The following is a 24,219-nucleotide window of genomic DNA, read 5'->3' on the forward strand; positions in this document are numbered from 1 at the left end:
GGAATAGATTAAATGATCACTATTTACTTTTAGGGATTTAAAGGGATATTTGGGAATAGATTAAATGATCACTATTTACTTTTAGGGATCTAAAGGGATATTTGGGAATAGATTAAATGATCACTATTTACTTTTAGGGATCTAAAGGGATATTTGGGAATAGATTAAATGATCACTATTTACTTTTAGGGATCTAAAGGGATATTTGGGAATAGATTAAATGATCACTATTTACTTTTAGGAATCTAAAGGGATATTTGGGGATAGATTAAATGATCACTATTTACTTTTAGGAATCTAAAGGGATATTTGGGAATAACACATTTAACGAATGACGTATCCAAAGAAGAGTTGAATTTGCAGATTAAAGCCATCATTATCGAAGTTCAAAAGTAAGACTTTTTTTTTTTCGGGAATGAAATATGTCAGGAGAATCAAGAGAGTGTGACACGAATCATAGGGTGATGTGCATCCCTGTGTTAAACTAACGAAGTCATTGGCATTTTACAGCCCACGACACGATGTGGTGAACTCAATGGCTTTTAATTGAGTTATGTGTATTCAGCACATCGGCATCTGAACGTAATTTCTGACTTTCGAAGACCAGAATTCAGTACTTTTTTTTTTTTTTTTTAAGCTCAAGTACATCCTCTAGTTAGGCCTACCTCAACACGTTGGGTCAACATAGAATATTCTGTGTACCCAAAAGAAATAGAAACCCAGACTCAGGCGCGCACCCAGAAATTTTTGTTGGGCGGGGTCGAAGCTTTGGGAAGGATATCGAATACTACAAGTCAGTACGTCTATGTAGTATTGAACGAGTATTATTCTACAACCAAAAACACAATAAATAATTGCAAAATACTTTCACCCATATTTTTTTAAAAAAATAAGAGCTAGATTGTTTTTATATAATAGAAAAAGTACAAATGAAACGTAAGATCAAGTTTTCATGCTACAGCAATCATTTTCCTGTTAAACAAGTAGAGTTTTACTGTGAAAGTGTACAAATTAATTTTGAGTTAGTATGTTTTTTTGGGGGGGAGGGGGGCCGGGACGGTCTGGACCCTTCCCTTGTTGGGTGCACCTTTCCCCAGACTTCACATACTAAAACCATGTGCTCTAACCATAAGACAACAGGGACTATGCCCTTGTCGTCTAATGTCGCTGGCTACCGTTCACGCCTTTGCTGTGCAGGGTCCTGGGTTCAATTCCTAGTAGGAGAGCATTGATAAGTTGCACGCATTATAGTGGTTCGGATTTCATGTTAAATTGCAGGTGCTTACAAGGGACGCTAAATTCTAATAACAAACAATTGCAAAATTATTGGAGGCTCGGATTCGATTCATGGTGGGAACTTATGTACTCCCTATCCCACGTTAAATTGCAGGTCCACGTCTTATATAGCATTGGTGCTCAAACATACAATAAACTCCAATCGAACAACCACTTAACCAAAAACTCAAACTAAAGATAAACATGTTTTAAATTGCATTTAATCTTTTCGGAAAAGACTTGCTGATCATCACCCTCTCCCATTATCGGCAGGCCATGTCCTATCCGTCTCGTCTTCGTAAGAATTTTTGTGTTTCAATTTCGCCCATCAACTGTCTGGGTGCTGTGTATATTTTGATATCAATTGCTGAATATTTGATTAAGAATGAATCTTTATTGATGAATGCATGAAAACAAAAGATTTAGTAATATTCTCAGTAAGTTTGTATCTCTTGTTTTAAAAAAATCGTGATTAATATTCGCCCCGAAGAATTTCTTTTACATTCCTTGTCCATGGTATGTAGTATGATACTTCTTCAGCTTGAGAACACACGTGACATGGATTTAATGGAATATATATGTTCAAAGCCACACATACTGACTTAATATGCGCGCGCAACTGTCACAGTCACATACAACATATAACATTTTTCAGTAACATTCCACGAATATTATAATACTCTTCTCGTGCTAAGAACTTGTTTATATGAGCTAATAAAGAACCAGTTCTTGTACATCGTTGGAGCATCTCTTATTTAAGCCCCTCCTTCATTTACGAGCATCACCACTCCTCAGTTGTAGTTCACTTTCGTTTTCCGCCCTTGAAAAATAAAACAGTTAACGCATCACTTCCTACATCATTAAAACCAAACTCACCTGAAGAGTAAGAAAGAAAAACGGAGTTGATTTCAACGGTTTAACCTCGTTTTTATTTACTCTTTCAACTATTCTTGCCATAAAAGCTACATTCTTTAAGATCTCTTGTTCACTTCCATTCAGTGGGTTCTTGGGGCAACGTCACTTGGTTTAGTGTCAAGGTTTGTGTTGAGATCCAAGTGCACCAAAGGTTGTGTGGTTAACATTACACAATGAGTAGGCTGTGGTTACTACTAATTGTTACAGTGTTTTGTGGGTTTGTGAACGCTTTGCCTGTTGTTGAACCAGAGGTCACAACGGAAGACAGTGCTTTAGAAATAACCACAGTGGACCCTATCAGTTATTCCGACACATCCAACGAAATTGAACGCAATCCCCCACCTGAAACCAATAATAATGAACCTTCTCCTGTCGATGAATCTTATGAACTGGAGGAACCGGAAGAGGAAGAAAGTCCCTCCACTTTCGAGGATCCTCTAGAGAAAATATACCGGGAGTGTGATACAGTGAACAGTTACGCGTGTTCTCAAGTGAAGTTAATTAGTCTAATAGACAGATGGGCTATTAAGAAATCAGTTCCAATTTTAAATGTATTTAGTATCCAAAAGACCAGCTCTTTGCCGGAAGAAGATGAGAGTCCAACATCATCCAAAGGTGAAACGGATCTTAATGAAGCTTTGGCACAGAGAATAGAGAAATACTTGAAAACACACTCCATAAGGTTTAAGATCCCGGGAGAAGATTTTATGTCAAAAATGATTGCTAAAGTCATCGGAGAGAAAACTGTGGATGTTGGTTTGGACTTCTTGGCTGACGACGAAGGACAAGGTAAGTATTAATTATAAAATGATAAATTGGTAAAGAAACAATTCATAAGCTATGCAGGTACACCCTATGGATTGCTTTAAATTTATACTAGTGCTCAGGATGGCTTAATAGTAGAGTCCTCATCTCGTGTGTGACGGGACCTGGGTTCGATCCAAGGCCACGTGAGTTTTTGTTGGATTATATAGTGTTTGTTGAGTTTTCTGGGATTCTCCAATTTCCTCCCTCATTATCATTCCACCAATTCTTTGATATTCATTCACAATTCGTCTTCTTTAACCTAAAGAGCATAAACATAAGACGTTAAATGAAAGAGCTGATATCATTTCATTTGTTAAAAATTTACTTCCCTTGTCAGCAGCGGGGTTATATAGAATGAGATCTACAGCTCGTGATACTTAGAGCTGAATCATGGGAGTCGTTTAGTGCTTCCACTGATAATCGATCCCGGTTACCCATGCATCAAAAGCTCCCACGCTAGCCACTTAGACCAGGGAAAATTGGTGGAGGAATGTGCTATTGTATGGAACGCTGGAAGCCAGCGACAATCAAAATTGAAAAGGCACTATATTACTATTACTCTGTTCTGGCATGTAGATCTGTACAAACAAAAAAAAAGTATTTGTCTCATATATATAGATATAGTACTAACATACCAAAAATTCTATTTTTAAAGAGAAAATTAGATGGGTGGACAAGTTTAGTGGCACTTTTAGAAGCAAGGCTATATAAGGTGTAGGCCGACAGTTTGATGTGGGATTCGAAACGCATACGCACTGCCGAGAATCGAAGCCGAGTGTCCCGCACCGAAGACGGGTACGTTAACCCACGTAGAAACGAAGCGGCTCTCACGTTCTTCAGAGAATCTAACAGTGCGTTAATACAGGTGTTTTCAAACTGTGTGTCTCAACGTTCATCTATCGTGATCCAAGGCTCCATCTTAAATTAAATGAAATGATATCTTTCAGATTAACGTCTTACGTTATGCCTATAAGGTTACGGGAGACGGTAAAATGCAACTTGCAAAATTTTCAGCCTTTTTTTTTTTTTTTTAAAGATTAGTAGTCAAGCCTTGAGTTTGAAGATTTACTACTCACCCCTATACCTTTTAAGCCATACTTTTTCAATTGTATGTATGAAATTTTTTATTAGGAGACTATTTAAGGAGGCCTACAGTGAAATATTTTCGTTATTTCTTCTGAACGGTACCGGTACCGCTCATATTTTAGAGAATGGAATAAAATAAAACCATATTATCTTTCTTATCATCGTGAAAGTATTCCGTACACAAGAGTTCCAAACTCTATTTATTTTGGGCCCTTGTCCTTTTCTAATGAATAGCACGGGTCTCGGGTTCGATTCCCGTTGAACGAGCCTTGAAAATTTGAGAGAATTATGGTGGTTCGGATTCGTCCGCGTTTCATATAACTTGAATGCTGAAAAACTCCAACCAACCTACCGATCAAGTAATCTCAGTAGTCCCCCGTCCCTGGCCTAGTGGCTAGGGAACAAGCCTTTGTTCATGGGGCCTCGGGTTTGATTCATGGTAGGAGACCATCGACTACAATGGTTGAGTCTCGCTGCTGGCAAAAGACCTGAATATCAATCGATAATGAATGAAGCAATCAAACTCTACGTTTATCGTGGATTTATACCTAGCTAACTCAAAAAATTGTATTCTAATTTTGTATCTTTATATTTGATACTAGCTGAACCTGCGCTCTCTACACAGCGCATCATTCGCATATCAGCATAAATCTCATTCTCATTCCTCATATGTACATGTACATGTCCCTTTACAGACACAACTGAAAGACGTCTTGATTTTTTTTAAAAGAAATCGGTAAGAGGTATCATAAAGGGGAGATATTTTTCGATTATTTTTTCTCAATATCTTGAACCGTTTGCAAGATTTGAGCCTACTTCCGGTTGGAGTTTCTAATACATGTATGACCAGTGTTTTCTTTCTTCTTGCATGCAGTATGTAATAAGCAAATACATTACATATACAATTAACTATAATGTCAGTTATATATGGTGTTCATTGGGCAAAACACTCAAAAAATAAAGATTTATCTTTGACTCGAGAAATGGTTTTCCTTCCTTTTTCACTATTATTTGGCCATGGAACAAACGCCTGAGACATATACAACCCCAATATACAACATTGTGGTGTTGGAATGCATAACTCATAGGATATGAAGCATTTTTTAAAAAATTTCAACGCTTTCAGTGTACCCTAAAAAAATGTAATAAAGAAATAATGGCCATGTTTTTTAAATATTTAATTAGAACTGGACAATCTACGCAAAATTTCCAATCGGTCAGTGAAAACGTCATCTTTCTAGAGCTTGTAGTTTCCGAGATCTCATTGTCGAAAGGATTGACCACAAACATATACACATAGTTTAAAAGAACTCGGAAGATGGAAGCACAATTCACATGCATTGATTTTAGAGAAGGCTTATTAAGACACAAAGGGTTTGAACAATAATTTAATATCATAAACTTTATGAAAAAGATATAGTTAACTAATTTAGACTATTTAAAGTACAAATACTCAAAATGTTTGTCTCTGTTAAACGTGAAATCACACATAACCGTAAATGAAAGATTTGAAAGCCAAAGTTATAGGTTGGAGCTCAGGTGCTTTTAATTGCTATTGTAGCATTTTAATAGATAGATAATGACTTAGTTCTTTGTTAAGAATATACTATCTAATCGTATTATGGTATTTGCTTTAAAAAAATGCGCACAAGGAAGTCGCAAGATCTGAAATATGAAAAGCGTGTGGTTTCAGGAAGCTTGGTAAACTCTTCAATATATTTTATTGTGAACAGATTTCAACTTAATGTATGTTATAGCAAACATTATCGATGTCAATGTAACGATTCAATTAACTAGAGAATGACAGAGTCATATGTATTCTAAGGATATTATGCATAACATAATTTATATTTCTTCAATTTTATGTTTAGTATACTTGATTGTTTGTTAATTTCTAAGCAGTTTGATTTACTAAAACTCCTCTGTCTGTCCGTGTGTCCGTCCGGGAGACACTAAATCTCAAGAACCGCTTGATGGATCAGAACCAATCGATGTAAAGGATCAAAAGTTAAGAACCGAATTAGTTCATTGACGTGGTCCGAAGATATGGCCAATCAAAACTCGGTTTCCCATTTATTCCTATGAAGTAAGTATGAATATTATCCTTGCATGATATACTACCCGCAGTGCTGTTCAAATTAGTGCGTTAGTATAACCTTCAGGATACCAAATACTAATTTGTCCGTGGAATACAAAGCTAAAATGAAACTAAATTACTTTGTACTTGACAAATATAAAGATTTAATTAAATATTTTGTACTTTCAAATTATTAATTCAACTTTTTTCCTTAATTTGTGTGAAAACGCTATACTTAGTGATTCGTGATGGTAAAATTTAACTTGGAAAGGAGTTCGGTTCGCCAAAGCCAAAGCAAACCGAGCTCTTTCACGTAGTGAACCCTGTGACGCTGCTACCGGTTTACTTAGTTCTCAACACAAGAGTGGCGGATGCAGAAGGTAAAAATTGCGGGGGGAGGGCAGACACAACTAAAACTATGATAGTTAGAATATATAAAGAATTGAAGTAAATCATTTTAATTTGAAATCCGTTAGCTTGAGTTATTTTTGTCATTCACCCCATACTGGGGCCCCATGCCCCCTTTCCCAACCCCGGGCTAGATCCGTCACTGCAACGCAAACACATGACTCCTAAGTATTTGAGATTTAGTTTTAATAGAGGACAATAACACGGAAGAAAAGTTGAGTACAAACATAAAGGTAGAGTGTATCTTTATTATTCTCATTCTTCTTTTTATTTGATTTTTGCTGAGAACAAGTAGTAGTGTTACAGGTACGTCAAGAAGTTTGGTTTGGGCTTTGGTAAATTAGACTCCTTAACCAGATAGATTGTAGCAATTCTATGCTTAAATATAGCATTATACCTGAAATTATAATTAAAGATGAATGAATATACTATTTTGAAAATAGAAAATATGTAAGTCTTTATCTTTGTCGAGTTTCATTTTAGAGTTATATTCCACAAAGAGACTAGTACGAGGTCTCTTTCAACTTAAGAGTCAGAAAGTTTCAGAAAGTTTGTTCTAACTACTTATTACCACAATATAGGTACAAATTCAGTTAATCGGCTTCTAAACAGTCTCCTTGAGAAAAAACGCACTTGTTCCATTGCTCCTGCCATTGCTGGAAACAACACTGAAAACCCTGTTTTGATATGTTCCAAAGTTCAACCGTCGCGTTCGTCTGGATATCTTCTACAGTGGCAACATGGTTACGTTTGAGGCCATTTTTGGTCTTGGGGAAGAACCAGAAATTCACTGGGGTTAAATCCGGTAAGTATGGAGGCTGGTAGAGGAGGGAAATATTCCTTTGTGCGAGCCGTTTTGCCACCATAGAACATATCCAAACCAACATGACGGTTGAACTTTGAAACATATCAAAACAGAGCTTTCAGCGTTGTTTCCAGCAATGGCAGGAGCAGTGGAACAAGTGTGTGTGTTCTCAAGAAGCCTGTTTAGAAGATGATTAACTAAATTTGTACCTATTTTATGTTAATAAATAGTTACAACGAAATTAAGGGAACTTTCTGACTGCACCTCGTATTTTGCATCCTCAGCATTATACTAACTTGCGAACCTGAACGGCACTGTGGGTTGTCTATCAAGCAAGGATAATATATAAGTATATAATTGTTTCCATAGGAATGCATTGGGAGCCAATTTTTGATTGTCCATACCTTGTGATCAACTCAATGGATCTCACTCGATTCCTAATTTTTGATTCTGTATATCCTAACCAAAATTGATGGACATCCATAAAACAATTCTTGAGATTTTGAGTGGGTGGACTACAAAACATAGACATAGTAAATATATAAACCAAACTCCTAAAAAATCGATCACAAGAACAAGGCATTTACAGAACTCACTTGATGTTGACCAAGCTTTAGATGAATATCAGCCTTTACTTGATTATTAAGTATCTGAAATATTTTCCTTTGAAGACCTTTGATTTTAGAGTTATAGACTATCAAAACACAGGGTTTTAAATTAGTAAAATTATAGCAAACATTTTTTTATTATTATTTATTACAATCTGCAGATCTTATCCAAGCTTAGAGAGCTCAGTTGTCAGTGGTTGAGCGCTTTGCTCCGGTGCAAACTCCCAGATTCGATCTCAGGCCATGTGACTTTGTAATGAAGGTTTTCTCCCGATTTCTCATTCTACCAATTATTCCACAAATCTTCGGTTTCATTAATTGTATCCTTCAGCCTAAAGAGCACAACTGCGGGTCGCAAGAAGAGACATTTTGTTTTCTTCTTCGATGAAATTTAGTATCAGCATAGACATTTAACTTGCTTAGTACACTTATGAGATATTTTCCTGCGCAAAATATTTTGTTCAAGAGCTATGTACAACCAAAGTTGGAGTTTGGATTTAGTCAATTTAAAAAAGAAATGCTATTTCGACTATTTAAAATAACCTAATAACCATTACCAGCTTGATAACCTTATGACAAAGATTTAGCTAATTATGAATGAAGAATAAAGCGAAATGAAATGAAATGAAATGTTTGAGTTTTACGTCCCACGGTTATGCCGGTTAGGCTAAAGGAGACGGTGATAATGAGAAATGAGTGAAATGGTGGAATGAAGAAAGTGGGAGGAAACGGGAGAACCCCGTGAAAACCCACGAGCTCGGTGTAAGAATAAAGCGAGAGCTAATAGTTTGCTCGCCTTGGAAATCAAAAATTCATCCACCCTAGAGCACTTAAGTTTTATTGCACAATTGATTTATCTTGAAATTGTAATTATTTTGTCATTTTCAACGGATTTTCTCAAATAATCATTTGTTTTCAATAGCAGATCTTATGAAAAGTCTGGACTTATATATGAAAGTGTGTTTTATCCAAATTGCACGACCATTCAGCGGGGGAAAAAAATAAAAATATTCAATTAAATGTGTTTCGGTTAAGCCCGTAGGCTAAAGGAGAGGAGTGATTAACGAAAACGCTAGAACTCAAGGAAACCTGTCTACTGTAAGGTGTTGTGCTGCTAGAGTGTTCACCTCTGGTGCATGGGTTCCTTGGTTGGATCCAAGCTCGCGCTAAGTGAGTTTTGTGGTGGACAAAAACCGTGTGCGTGGGTTCCCTTCGTTTTCTCCCGTTTCCTTCCACTTTCTTCATTCCACCATTTCATTCATTTCACATCATCACCGTCTCCTTTAACATATAGCTTGCTTAACCGTGGTACTTAACACTTAAAGATTTCGCTTCATTTAACTTATGTACCATAATCTTATATGATCTTGATTCGAACCAGAAACCCTTCTTTTAGGGGTAAACGATGTACTGAGTCTTTACACTGGAATCCAACTTGGTTCCTCGCACAGAAAGGAAGAACAGTAGATGCGAACTCAGAGTCCATTGAAAGGAATCCACTCTTGCTGACAAAATATAGAAGTGGTTGTCCTCGATGGTCTAGTGGCTAGCGCGAGTGCCTTTAGCTAGCATACGTGGTAACGTATTCGATTCCCGATGGGAAAATATTGAATGCATCAGGGATTTTTATTTTAAACTGTAGGTCTACGTCTTTAGGCCACATTGGCACGTTAAATGTATCTTGTAGCTGTCATAAAAAGAAAACAACCTTGCAACCCGATCTTTCTATTTACTGTGTACATATTACAACTTCTTGAAAGCAAGAAAGGTATTTCCACCTATACAGCACTGCACTCTAGTGGACAAACAGTGAACCTCCTCATTAAAAACGTGCATTTTGGCGCACTCCCCCTCCCTGTCCAAAAGAATCAGTTATTTCGGAAGCGGTGAAACTTGTTTCTTTCTTTATGTCAGCGGGAGGGCGATAGCAGGCAACAAGCAAGACGTCCCAGAAAGTTGCACACTGTTGGACTTCTTGCAAGATGGAAAAAATGTTTTATGACCCTTTCAAGACTATGTGTACATGGTGAAATATGGTAGGGTTTCAAGATTATTTTTTTTTTATGACAGCTACAAGTTCTTCTAACGTGGCAACCCACTTTTAGAGGTGTAGCCTCTATACTGAAAAGGGAGGCTGAATTTTAACAAATAAAATAGACGAAAATCGCATGTCTTCAGAGCCAATTGAAAATGGAAGAAAATAAACTTTTAATTTCAAGTTCCTTGTTCTGCTCTGTTGAGGAAAAGAAACAGATGGTAAATAATAATAATAATAATAATAATAATAATAATAATAATAATAATAATAATAATAATAATAATAATAATAATAATAATAATAATAATAATAATAATAAAAAGACCTATTTATCAGCACAAACTCACATGACCTTATGGGTCCAGTAGCTAGTATGCAGTGGCGGATCTAGAAGGTAAAAACTGGGGGAGGCTGCCAGAATCCAGACGATAGGTATATCATGAGCTAACTATAAATCTGGCAGGCCAACCATATCCCAGAGTATGATAGATATATAATGAGTTTACAATTTTTCATGGATCCTGCAGAAGTTAGCAACTTAACTCTCTTCTGATAGATATTATGACTAGGTTGGACGTTGACATTTTGGGTCTCAAGTATTGTTGTTCATATTTAACAAAAAGACTCCAACTGAAACTATTTCTAATGTTTCCAAAATTTTCCAATAAACAATAAAAGAGAACGCTCGCTATAAACTTTCAAAAATGTATAAACAATATATTCAATTATTTTTGTCACCCAAAAAGGTGGGAGGCTTAGGTACCCGAGCCCCAGGCAACATCCGACACTGTTGAATGTGTAAGCATTCTACACGAATGCAGTGTGCGGATTACATAATTTATATGGGGTGGGGGATAAAATTAGGCCAACAGGACGTAGAGTCTGAAGGTACAATAATTCAAAATGAAACAATAATGCCTTAAGCCCCCTCCCCCAAGATATGATTTCTGTTTAAAAAAAAAAAAGAGGGATTTATTAATTCAACAAATCCACTAACAATAACTATGTAATTGTCTGACATAAACCACAACTAAACGTTCTGAACGTGTTTAAATGTTGTACTCACTCTTGTGCTCGTAACTCTCTTAAGGTTTATTTACTTAATAATTTGACCCGAACGATAGCCATGATCACAAGCATACGTTAATTTTTCCGCTCATATTGAAATCTTGCACTTTGCGTTATTACACAGAATTGCGAAAGAATACCTACTTCAGTATTATGAAAACCACTAAAATTATCAGTTAAACCGGAGTTTCTTTTTTAAAAAATCTACCTATTAGCCTGTCATACGATAAATGGATTGCTGCTGGTCCCAATTTCTGGCATCAAGGGCCACATCGAAGGCCAAAAATTTAAAAACTTTCAATTCAAATTTTGAGCTTGCGTTTCTACTTCCGCTATTGCTGCGCTCCATTTTTCTTTTTTTCTTTTTTTAAATATCGATTCCGTGCTGGAGCTCAGGAAATCAACACTTAATACTTTACTTGTTAGGTTACAGCTGAGCTCATTCACTATGTGCTAAGTTATCAAATGAAGTACCGTATAAATATTACATTCAATTTTCCAAACAGCATTATTGGCGTGGACAGCAAAAAGAAAAATGGAATGTGTAGGGTTAACTTTAAAAAGCCTGCTCCAGTTGAGCTGTTTATACAGACACGGAGAATCAGTCGCATTAGCAAATGCTGAAACAAATCTTATGCCCTTACTCACCTTTACTAACATGTCTTCACACTACGGAGCATCCTCAGCATGCACGTTAAGATATAATAACGAGACAATAATAAAAATTACTCAGATTTTAAGTAAAGTTTCAAAAATCCATTTCCGTAAACTGTAAAAGGCAGTGATGTCCAGGCAATAATGGTCCACTTCTATTAGGTCCACTTATTCTATTTATTGCATATTATGAATATTTTGCAAACTTACAAACCAAAGTGAAAAATAACAAAAATTAAAACAAGATGCTAATCGATACAAATGTAGAGGATGAATATGACATGTCTGACCTTCGCTAAGTATGGTGGAGAAAGCTATTTGTTTACTTCTTCATGGCCGCTAAGAGTATTTATAAATTCACATGTGACTTTGTTATGCTCAAATTCACGAACAACGACGAACTGAAGGGTCGCAAGTAACAACTGCAGTCATAATAATATAGTTCAACTTAGCAACGGTGAAAATGGTGGGGAAATTAAAAATGACCAAAACTAAATAGTTTACATCACTCATTTCGAAATACGGCTAGCAGATTAAACATACAAGTAATAACAAAAATCAGTGAAATTTGGCGTTATACTAAACATGGTTGGGGGGGGGGGAAGCGAGCATCCCCGGTGAGGATAATTCAGTTGATTTCTTTCGGGGGAACAAATCTGATTGAGGGGGAAATCTCCCTCATCCCCCCGGTAATTCGCACCCTGCTTGAATGGTTGGTTGGATGCAAATTAGCGTCCCTTTTCGACATTGAGATTATGTTATACCTGCACGTAATAAACTACCGATGCTCTCCTGAGAATTGAGTCGTGGACTCCGTGTATGAAAGGCGAGGGCACTAATCATTAGATCAAAGAGGAAACTTGAGTTTGTTTTTTTTAAATCACAATTTCTTTGATCGAATATGTGTATCGTTGCTACCCACCACAAGAAAGCGTGCACTAATTGTAACAAGTTCACGTTAACAAATTAACCCACTTTTTGCTTAATTTTCCAGTAATTGACAAGAAATCTGTCAATTGGTTGAGAACAGAATCATTAACAGTTATACACAATTGCAAAATAACAAGAATTGGAAATAACTTGTAAACGTCTTTCTTTCTTTCTCTGTACTTGCAGCTTTAAGAGATATTTAGCAAAACAGCTATATAAGTACATAACATATCTAACAGTTCTGTCAATTTAGTATTAGTTGTTAATTTTCCTAACAAAGGAAGGATATATACAGCATATTCAGAACTCTTTTTCCCATGCACGATTGACTTAACTCGAGGCTGCAAAATGTACTATACACTTATAACAAAGAGCGGTCAATGCCCTTGTATACAAAAGTTGCTATACATGTGAGTTTCGTGGTTAGAGGAAGACCAGTAAGATCTCAAAGCATAAAACGTTGGCAATTCAACATTTTCTTTGTTTGCTTGATGTGTGTTCCGCGTGGAATTGAAATTATACTATTAATATTTTTCTGTGAAGAACAAGTTTAGCTAGTAGAGTCAGTAGGTCACGTCAAGGTCAGTAACCCTTGATTTAGCATCGGTTTATCCCAGAAGGTTTTTTAAAAGAGCCTTTTGGGAAACGAATTTACAATGAAGAATCGAAATTAGCTGTCACATAAATTCCACGGTACTTTGCAAGTTCCGAAGATAATGTATAGGTTAATAAAATGCCCCAATTTCAAACAAAAGACAATGACTGGCAAATGTATGTTTCCAAAATGTCCGCAGGATATAGAACCAATTACTGAAAGAGTATTTTGTTCACGATTTACCCCTCATATAAGCGTTTAGGTTACCACACTTCCTCTAAACGTGATGTTAGCTGTGATTTTGACTCCGTCATCTTTGACATGTCAAGAATTTTCATGTTTCACGGGGAATAACATAATAGTATTGATTTCTATCATATCTAAAGCAACATCAAAATGTCAATTGAATGTGCACATTCGTCCGCGATACGTATATAGGCCATGATATTCTTATGAGATTATTATCATTAAGTATTCTGCCATTTGGCAACTCCTGAGAATAATGATTTTTTTTTTTCAATTTTAGATTTGGGCGTGGAAATGTTTCTTCCAAGTTTCTCGAGCTTCAGCTTCCTCTTTTAACTCCCAATATTTTCTCCTATCTTTCAAATCATCGATCAGATAGGTTCTTTTCCTCCTATTCCTCGCTTCCCTTCCATCTTTCCTTCTATGGCGGTGTGAAGAAGACAATTTCTTCGTAAGATATGTCCAATCCAATTGGCCTTTCTTCGAAGGATGGTGGCTAGAAGTGTCCTCTTCTCTCCTATCCGTTTTAAAACATCTTCGTTTGTTGCTCTCTCTGTCCACTTTATCTTCTCCATTTTCCTCCAACACCACATTTCGAAGCTCTCCAAATATTTCTTCTCTAAATTCAGTAATGTCCACGTCTGAACCATACACTCCAATGCGCTCCATATATATAGCACTTGATCAACTTCTTCTTAGGTCCAATATTGAGCCTGCTGGTTAAGAGTGATCTTTTCTTGTTGAATGCTTCTTTAGCTATGGCAATTCTTGACCTGATCTATTTGGTGCAGTAAGCGTCTCTCGTCAAAATACTTCCCAGATACTTGTAATATTCGACCTCTTCAAGTTCTCTTTGTTCTACTCTGAGCCATAAGGTGGGTGTTAAATAAATGTTGATTCAACACCAGAAGTGTACGACCACTTTAAAATCTACATAAAATGAATATGATATCAGTAATCCATTCAATCATCACACAGCACACATCATGGGTTAAGTTAGGGTTCGAATCTGATGTGCGGCTCTCCTGATCAACTTTCTTCCAAAATTTTCTTTCCATTTTCCATTGTTGATGTTTCAAATATGAAATTGCCTCATACTGGATATTTGCTGATCATCGGTTATAAATCGATAAAAAGATCCATAATCTCTCTATATAAAAATGAGAGTGACTATTGTGACGTAACTCTTCAACCACCCGACCGATCTCGATCATATTTTGAACATAGATGTGGTTCGAGCCTGGAATCGTTTCACTTTGACTGCGCAAAACTTAAGGGAGAGGGGATATATTTTAAAATGATCGAAAATGACCGATATTACTGCCGAATCCATAGTTTTCGGGGTCACTGATACGAACAGTGACATTTTCGATTCAGCCCTTTACTCTAAAATGAAACGTATTCTCTGTGTGAAGGACGGGTATTCTGCTAGTATAGACTATAATATAGATATTTAATTAGTATCTCACACGGGAGGGTCCACAAATTGTTGCTAAAATCTGATTGCCACATAGCACATCTGATAGAGCAACATGAGAAATGAAAATGAGCAAAATTTAAGGTGCTATGGACCAGAAGGATAGGAGCTACGGGGCTTCAAAATTTAAATATCCCAAAAAAAATTATATCGTGAAATTATGCACGTTTAAAGTAAATATCTTGGAAACAGTTAAAGCAATAAAAAAAAAAGTTGCACAATATAATGAGAATAAAATGCCCTATCGAAAACCATAAACAGTGTTGCCATAGATGAAACAGTGTTGCCAACTCACAATAAAATATTTTATTTAAAATAGCACCATATACAAGTGTGCACAGATTTAAAATGGACTATTATCACTAAACATAACAGTGAAATGTAGTGGTACAGTGTTGCACACTATTGGATCTACGTGTACTGAAAATGTACAATGGTGAAGTCTGATATATGGTAACAGATGCTGATAAAGGAATCTGGGTCTCATGCTATGAATTTAGTTCAAAATACATAACACACAGATAGTATAACATGTCAGCAGTGTTACAAAATATTGATGTATTTAGAAAACAAAATTGAGTGATGCCATTTTTACGTCCTGTGTCAGCTTCGAAGCTATATAGGAGTGTAAAGTGGGATCCGAATTACTATGAAAGAGAAAGATTACAATGAATTGTAAGGTGAAAACTACAACAAAAACATGTACGAGGCGGGATTGGAACCCACGATGCCTAATATGTCGGTTGTCTAGCCCCTTAGACCACAGGGCTATCCTGGCCGACTAAAAATGAAATGAGGTAGTAATAAAATATTTCCAATGTGAATATGTTAATATTACAGTGTACAAACATAATCATATGGTAGGAGAGAAAGTATAAGAATATGTCACTTCACACGAAAGACATAAACCAAGAAAGTACTCTTCCAAATATTGATAAGATAATCGAGAACCAGTTTACAGAATTAGAAAACACGTGTTCCTTTCCTCGCGTGTATTATTTTGTTTTCGCGAGTTGTCTGCTTAATAATCGGGGCTACAGAAGTATAATGCAAAATCCTCACTTGTTTCTAATACAATCCTTTATTACCCTTTGTTGCCATATATCAAACTTCTCTATTGTACATTTCCAGTATATGTAGCTCCAATAGTGTGCAACACTGCACCAATACACTTCACTGGTATGTTTAGTGATAATAGTGCATTTTAAATTTGTGCACACTTGTATATGGTGCTATTTCAAATAAAATATTTTATTGTGAGTTGGCAACACTGTTTCATCTATGACAACACTGTTTATGGTTTTCGATAGGGCATTTTATTCTCATTATATTGTGCAACTTTTGTTTTGATTGTTTTAACGGTTTCCAAGATATTTACGTGCGTATTTCCATTATATAACTTTTTGGATATTCAAATATTGAAGCGAGCTCCTTCGTGGCTAAGCGGTTAGCGTACGCGCCTTTGGCGTGGGAGACCCGGGTTCGATTCCCGGCTGGAGCTCATGTGGTTCGAATTCCACGTTAATCAGTAGGTCCACGTCTCATATAGCCTCGCTGCTGAACGGGACGCTAAACTAAAATCAACTCAAATATTGAAGCCCCGTAGCTCCTATCCTTCTTGTCCATAGCACCTTAAATTTTGCTCATGTTCATTTCTCATGATACTCTGTCAGATGTGCTAAGTGGCAATCAGATTTTAGCGACAACTTGTGGGACCTTTCCTTGTCAGCTTTATAAAGATTCAAAATCATTGTATGTTCATCGGATGTTCGCTTCAAACTCGAATTTAAATTGGAGTACTAGTTATTATTAATATATTGGTGCCCACAGACGATTGGTAATGTTAGGCTGCGAGACCGTCCGTGTTAGACAATATCAACTAAAATATTATAAATAGCTAAAATTATGAAATACGAATAAATTCTTCTTGATTATCGACGTAGGTAGCATAAATATCCAGTGTCCAGTTTATGAAGTATTAGTAGAGTAGGATGTTTAAATATTCATTTTAATATACAAATCTCTTAAGGTTATCGAAAATAAAAACTGATTCCCTTTCTTGTGTCAATCACTCTTTGATTAGTAGTACTTAAATGCCAAAGGACAAAAAATAAAAAATAAAAGTTTTAAGTATGTTAAATGCCAGGTAGTCTAAAGAGCATCGCGAACAGTTAAATAGAAATTAAAATTAAAATTAAATGAAATTTTTCAGTTTTACGTTCAACAGTTATATGCCGGTTAGGCTAAAGGAGATGATGATGAGAAATGAATGAAATGGTGGAATGAAGAAAGTGGGAGGAAACGGGAGGACCCCGAGGGAACCCACGCACACGGTGTTTGTCCATCATGAAGTTCACTTGGCGCGAGCTGGGATCGAACCAATTACCCCATGCAGCAGAGGTCAACTGAACCACCGTGGCCCTTAAATTAAAATTCAACAGTTAATGATAATTTTAGGCTATATGTCATTAAATAAATTATGTGCTGTAATTTTCTCGTATCATAATGAAGAGGTTAATATTTCACTTCCACTTTAATAAGTGGCTTCATTCTCGTGCAGCATCAATTTTTCGGGTGATAAAAATTAGTTCCTTTCTCCATTTACTCAGGCATATTTTGAAAAAAAATGAAATGAAATCTTTAAGCTTTACGTCCCACGATTATGCCGGTTAGGCTAAAGGAGATGATGATGAGAAATGAATGAAATGGTGGAATGAAGAAGGTGGGAGGAAACGGGAGAACCCCGAGAAAACCCACAAGCACGTCGGGCATATTTTGTTCAGCTTAATAAGATGTATTGATTGGTATATGTCTCATTTTTTGGGCATTTCTTTTTGGTATGTGTCTCATTTTTGGATACTTCTTTTCGTTATATGTCTCATTGTGGAACACTTCTTTTGGTATATGTCTTAGCTTAGGAAATTTCTTTTCATATACCTATATGGGTCATGTTTGGACATTTCTTTTAGTATGTCTCATCTTTGGACATTCCTATTCGTTATATGTCTCATCTTTGGACATTCCTATTCGTTATATGTCTCATCTTTGGACATTCCTATTCGTTATATGTCTCATCTTTGGACATTCCTATTCGTTATATGTCTCATCTTTGGACATTCCTATTCGTTATATGTCTCATCTTTGGACATTCCTATTCGTTATATGTCTCATCTTTGGACATTCCTATTCGTTATATGTCTCATCTTTGGACATTCCTATTCGTTATATGTCTCATCTTTGGACATTCCTATTCGTTATATGTCTCATCTTTGGACATTCCTATTCGTTATATGTCTCAGGACATTTCATTTCCTTAAAAGCCAATAAGCTTGGAATAATAAATGAAATATAAAGTCAAAATCCTAAACCATTGTTTAATTGTGTCAGAAAATTATTGCTTCTCTGGTTTTACCAGAGATAAGAATTCTCCACAAAACTCTTAAAAGTGCAACTATTTGCTTCCCTGTAAAGTAAGTCTATGAGAAATAAAGCAGTAACATGTCACATGTTTAATTTAGCAAAATAATTACATTCTTCTCATTTACTTCCCCGTAGGCTTTATCACAAAACATTTCCTGCGTGAGTATATAGATACACACACATTAAAATATTCATGTCACAACTATGTAGATTGAAATATTTCTTCTGTTCAACAGAGCACACTGTATATTTTATTATGTTCCATTGTGGATGGCATCAATAATTTTAACCGTGTTACTTAATGACAGTTGAAGGAATTCTTTTCTTTTTGTAATGCAGTCACGTATTAGCTATTGGCACTTTTTAACGGTTAAATAAATTTACAAATAAATGTGATATTTTAAACAGGAAATAAATCTTTAAATAATTCAGTTTCCTTCATGCATTTTTTTCTTTGTTTTTCCTTAAGATCTTACAACAGCTTTTTTTATATCCATAGTTTCAAAATGATCTTTTGGGGATTAACAAGTTTAAGTGAATGATTTCATCTTGGTGAAATACAGGATACATCATAAATCACTTGACAAAATGCATTTGAAATGAATTATTTATTAACTATGAAACTATGAAATTATTAGAAGTTATATTTTAACATTAAGTTAGGTTATCTAAATCAAGTGTTCAAACCGTCCTCCACCATTTTCAATGCACCGATTACATCTTTTAAGCACATGAAAAGATATTACATGACTCAGGAGGAGCTCTTGACGGGAAGAGCAGATCCATTTTAAATTACTGTGCGCATGACGTCATAATATGAGCAGGTGAGTATTTTATAACAACAACAACAACAAAAGTTGTGTGTCTCCTTTCCACGAGAAGATAGTTGAACTCCTTGAAATGAATTTTTGAACATATTTTGGCACCCGACCCGAGCCAGGTTTATGATTGCCGCGATTGCGGAAACCCTCCCTGCTGGTCTAGTGGCTAGCATGTGCGCCTTTGGCGTACGGGGTGCCGGGATCGATTCCCGGTGGGAAAACCTCTGCAATTTTAACTGTCTTGGATATGTATGTGTTCGTGTCTCTATCGAATTTAGTAAAAGGTCAAAGAGGCCTTGTATACGAGGAAACTCGGGTTGCTCAGGAAACTGAGATATGTTCGGTTCATCTTTTTTTTTTTAAGAAAAAGCTCAGTGGTAGAGCGTTCACTTCTGGTGCATGGAGTCCTTGGTTCGATCCCAGCTCGCGCCAAGTGAACTTTGTGATGGACAAACACCGTGTGTGTAGGTTTTCCCAGGGTTCTTCCGTTTCCTCCCACTTTCTTCATCCCACCACTTCATTCATTTCTCATAATCAAAGTCTCCTTTAGCCAAACCGGCATAAGCGTGGGACGTAAAACTCAAAGATTTCATTTCATTTAATTTCATTTCGAATCAGGTTTATAGCATATCAGTTATATTCAAGCGTGTATCCTAAAGCAGGACAAACAGGGTTCAAATTGTATTTCAAAAATAAAGTAGGCCTACTTCACCAGCACGGCAAGTTAGGGAGTTGAAACTCGGTACAGAAACTTTTTAATTAGAAGAAAGTAAACATGTGTCTCAGTCTTTGTAAAAATACCACTTTTAAAGGGTAATTTCTATACAATTTTCCTTTCTGATCTGTAATTATAACATGTGATGAAAGGGCTGAACCGTTTCAAATGAAATTTTGAAAATATTGTAATTAGCTCTTACGTTAATTTCTGTATTTATCATTTCTCTTCCTTTAAAATACTTATCCAAAGAGTTAGAAAGGGTTTCAAATATTGTACTTAAGTCATTTTTCACTAGCGAACAACTAATGTGTTGATAAGGAAACTTTTAAGTGTGAGAGGGAAAGTTCCTGGTTTTCCTGATTCGCGCGGGCCATTCAAGTGCTTCGTACTTTGAAAAATTTAATACAGTGGAGTACCAGAAAACTCAGCCTAATGTGGATCTAAGGGTGGTAATGGGGTTAAAAAAAAGAATAAGTGCGAGTGTTCCCTCAGAAAATACAGTACTGTACTTGGATATATTAATTATTTGTAAATACAACAGAGCCCCATAGCAGAACATGCCGCGATCTGCGATGTGATCGCAGAAAATTTGCCGCGCCTGTGCAGAAAAAATGCCAAAGGAGAAATAAATAGCCAACAGAAAAGTATATAAATATGCCTGCTATGTGTATTTATTTATTTATTTATTTATTCAACACAACAGACTCTAGGCCCAGTTACAGTGTTGTTCCTTACAAATACATTTACCCTTATTTAAACAAGGTTATACATTTATATATTTTCATTATCACATATTTTTAAGGCTATTCTTGTATACTGTCTCCGACATTCCAAAAACATCTATAGCAGTTATCCTTTCAATTGCATTGTAGGAAGCACTCATTCTCCATATAGGAGACTTAGCGAGGAGATTTCTCGAACGTGTTCTTGTTCTCAGGCTCCATCAACACCTTTCTGCTAACAATCTCCTTCCGAATCATCAAACAGATTTTCGTCCAAATTACTGTATCAACGACCAACTTCTACGGATTCTCACTATAATAACTGATCATTACTACACCTTCAAACCATCTGTATAGTATTACTTGATCTGGAAAAAGAATTTGATAAAGTTTGGCACCAAGGTCTCATTGCTAAATTATTGAATCTCAACCTTCCTTTTGCCGACGTCCGCTTCATTTATAATTTTCTCTCTTGCAGATTGGCCTATATCTCAATCAATAGTGCTCTTTCACATTCTCTCTTTTTACATTCCGGCATGCCTCAGACTACATCCAACTTTTTCAATACGCAGACGATAAAACCTTCCTTGCGTTAGGGAAAACAGTACAGCAAATACTGCTATGCAGTCTGCTATTATCTCCTTCGTCAGCTGGTACAATCAGTGGAGGCTCAAGATCAATCCAGATAAAACGCAAACATTATTTCTTCTTCCTCCCAGAAAACATATTAGAATTCAGAAAAATCCATCTTATCTCAATTTAACCGTAGACGACACACGCCTGAAATCCACTAATTTTTACCACCATCGACAAACACCTTAACTGGCATCCTCATTTAAAGTTGTCGCTAAAGCTTATAAGAGATTGAATCTATTACGACGCTTAGCTGGCACGACTTGGGGCCTCAAATCATTTGTAGTCCTAAACACATACAAGGTTTTTCTATAGCCAACCACCTCGAAACACTCCGACTCAAGTATATCACTAAACGTTTCAAGGAACGACATACCCTTCTCTTAGATACAGCCTATATCCTTCTCATCCCCCTTCACTTTCTCTTCTATTTTCTTTATATCATTATACTTTACCCCTTGAGCATCCCGATATTCATGCCGCTGCTGCTTATAATTCACTTTTCATATTTCCATCTTCTCATAGTTGCACAGTAGTCCATATGTTCTAACAGGGTTCATACTCTCTCCACCATGGTCCTGAGCCACCTCAGGACCGAAAGGTAAGCTCCTTCGTCCACTAACATATCTCACGTGTTGTGACGTCCGATGCACTTCATTTTCATCTCATACATTCCCCTCATTTATGATTATACCATTAAAGCTATAATGTCCTTCATACGATCTCACAACCACAATTCAAGGCAATGTCATCTCTTGAAATAGAACCTACTCCTCATCCTTATGATTATAGCATAATGCTATAATGTCTGCTGTTATATATTCACATCTATTTCTATATTTACCTTCGTAATATACAGTATCTATTGTTTGTTATTGAAACTAATAAATAAAAAAAATCACTCATAGACCACCAGTATATACCTTCTATCCACAATCCTCTTCCATCTCTTCCCATATAAAAGGCACACCGGGAATACTTTGGAGAGCTAGCCATCATTAAAAAATAAAAATAAAAACGGGACCCTCCGCACTAGAAGGGAGAGCTTTTCTTCTGTGTCTCCCATTTTAACAGAGCGAGAATTCTCTAGTGTCGAAGGAATTACCACTTCAACTTTTCAATTTGCACTGTCTATTTTCATCATACCATATTAGTGAACAGGCTTCCATATCTGGATACATCGCTCATTGAGCACAATTTGACATGTTAATTGGCACCTAGAGATATATTTCCTCCCAATTGTGTCAAGTACCTGAGAGTTGGACAGAGTTTTTTTTTTTTTTTGTCACCTGGTGGTCTCCATGAGCGCCAATCCTACGGACTGTGGGAGCCTGCCCGAAAAAGTTTGATTGAACCCCCCGAATTAGGATATACTGTACTTGCTTGAACCCTTGCTTGGTTATATTAAAACGAAACACTTATATCTGAAGCTCCCTACCCTAAGTTAACAGAAATCGGCGCAAGGTCACACAATAATGACATGAGGAACGTGTACATTGTTCTGTGATGGAACCTAGAATACTTCGAATCCGTTTCCTAACAATATTGTATTGTTAGTATGGGATGGTCCTGCTGAACTGACAAGATTACATCTTCATTTAACATAGGACGTTTTACCAATATGAGACCCAAACGGCTGGCTCAATTGGAAAGAAGTTCACAATTTTAAATTAAAACAATGTGTTTTCAACAACTTTCCGTTCTTTCCATGTCTTCGTATCTTCACGGAGCTAGACTTTTGATACACCCTGTATACTCTCTCCTGAATATCAAAACACAAGTTCATAGATGAGAAATAGTTGAAGTAATATATTTTATTATTATTGAACGAATCTGAGAAGAAAGGCATTATCTCTAAAAAAAAAAAAAAAAAAAAAAAAAAGCCAAATGACGTCCTTAATGAGCTTTTAATGTATATGGAACGCTTCAAACTCATCGTTGGAGCTTACTAAGTAACAAGCAACATAACAAATGTCGAACACACACGCATTGCAGACATGTGTCGTTTGCTTGTTTCGTTACTTAATAAGGCTGAAAAATATCTCTACTAATGAGTTCCAAAGGTTCCAGGTACCATATTACAAACCAGCAATTAATTGGGTATTATTTTTCCAACAAAAGATCGCTTCTTCACGTTTAAGATATCAGATTCGATCACTAGGTAAGATCACGTGGAACAGATAAATATAACAGCAGAGCTGACTGTTCAGTCACTCATAAGGAATATGGCTGTAGTGTATCTGACCAGTGAGTAGTCATATTAGACACTCCATAATTATGTTGACATGTTCGCATTTTGAGAGTAAAAGTTTCCGTCTGCCTACGTTTTTCAAAATCATCTGATTGGTCCGCATTTTCTAAGCTCTAGTTTATTTTCTACCTGACGTGGTCTAACACATTAATGGTTCCTCGTGGCTAAACAATTAGCGTATGCCCCTTTGGCGTGGAACACCCGAGGGCGGGAGTTCTTGTGGTTCAGATCTTACGTTAAATTGTAGGTCCACGTCTTATATAGCCTCGTTGCTGAAAGGGATACTAAACATCAAATTAAGTGTTCATAACAACTCTCAATGAGGTAGGAGTTGCCTATCTTGACATGACACTCGCTCTCGCATACCGCGTCACGTTAGTTTGTTTTCCTACTACTTTCGTACTTATGTTTCCGATTCTTTCTGCCGAGCTTCAATTGCTAGCGTTTTGTAAATCTATTGTCATATTTAAATATTTAAATAGTTAAATAGAGGTAAACCATGATTCTATTTCTTATTATATGCTACATTTATATAACGAGTTAGCCAGGTAGAAGTGTATTCGCATTTTGTCATTTCTAAATATGGTAACTGTAAGTCATATGTGGCTTCGAAAATTACATTTGTGCCTTTCGAACTTGGTTATAGTTGCAGCTAAACGGGGAGG

The 24,219-nt window shown here is 36.3% G+C and overlaps 1 protein-coding gene across 1 annotated transcript in view; it reads left to right on the top strand.

The window, feature by feature from the left end:
• The first annotated feature begins 2,088 nt into the window (after positions 1–2,088).
• Positions 2,089–24,219, top strand: part of LOC145667120 (uncharacterized) — a 36,734-nt gene continuing 14,603 nt past the window's right edge. The window contains exon 1 of the mRNA XM_081734864.1: positions 2,089–2,979. Within this exon, the coding sequence (XP_081590990.1) occupies positions 2,364–2,979 (616 nt within the window). The 5' untranslated portion in view covers positions 2,089–2,363. The remainder of the gene's footprint in view (positions 2,980–24,219) is intronic.

Source organism: Thermobia domestica, chromosome 12 (assembly GCF_964235325.1).
Source record: "Thermobia domestica chromosome 12, izTheDome1.hap1.1, whole genome shotgun sequence".
In the NCBI taxonomy this organism is placed as follows: Eukaryota; Metazoa; Arthropoda; class Insecta; order Zygentoma; family Lepismatidae; genus Thermobia; species Thermobia domestica.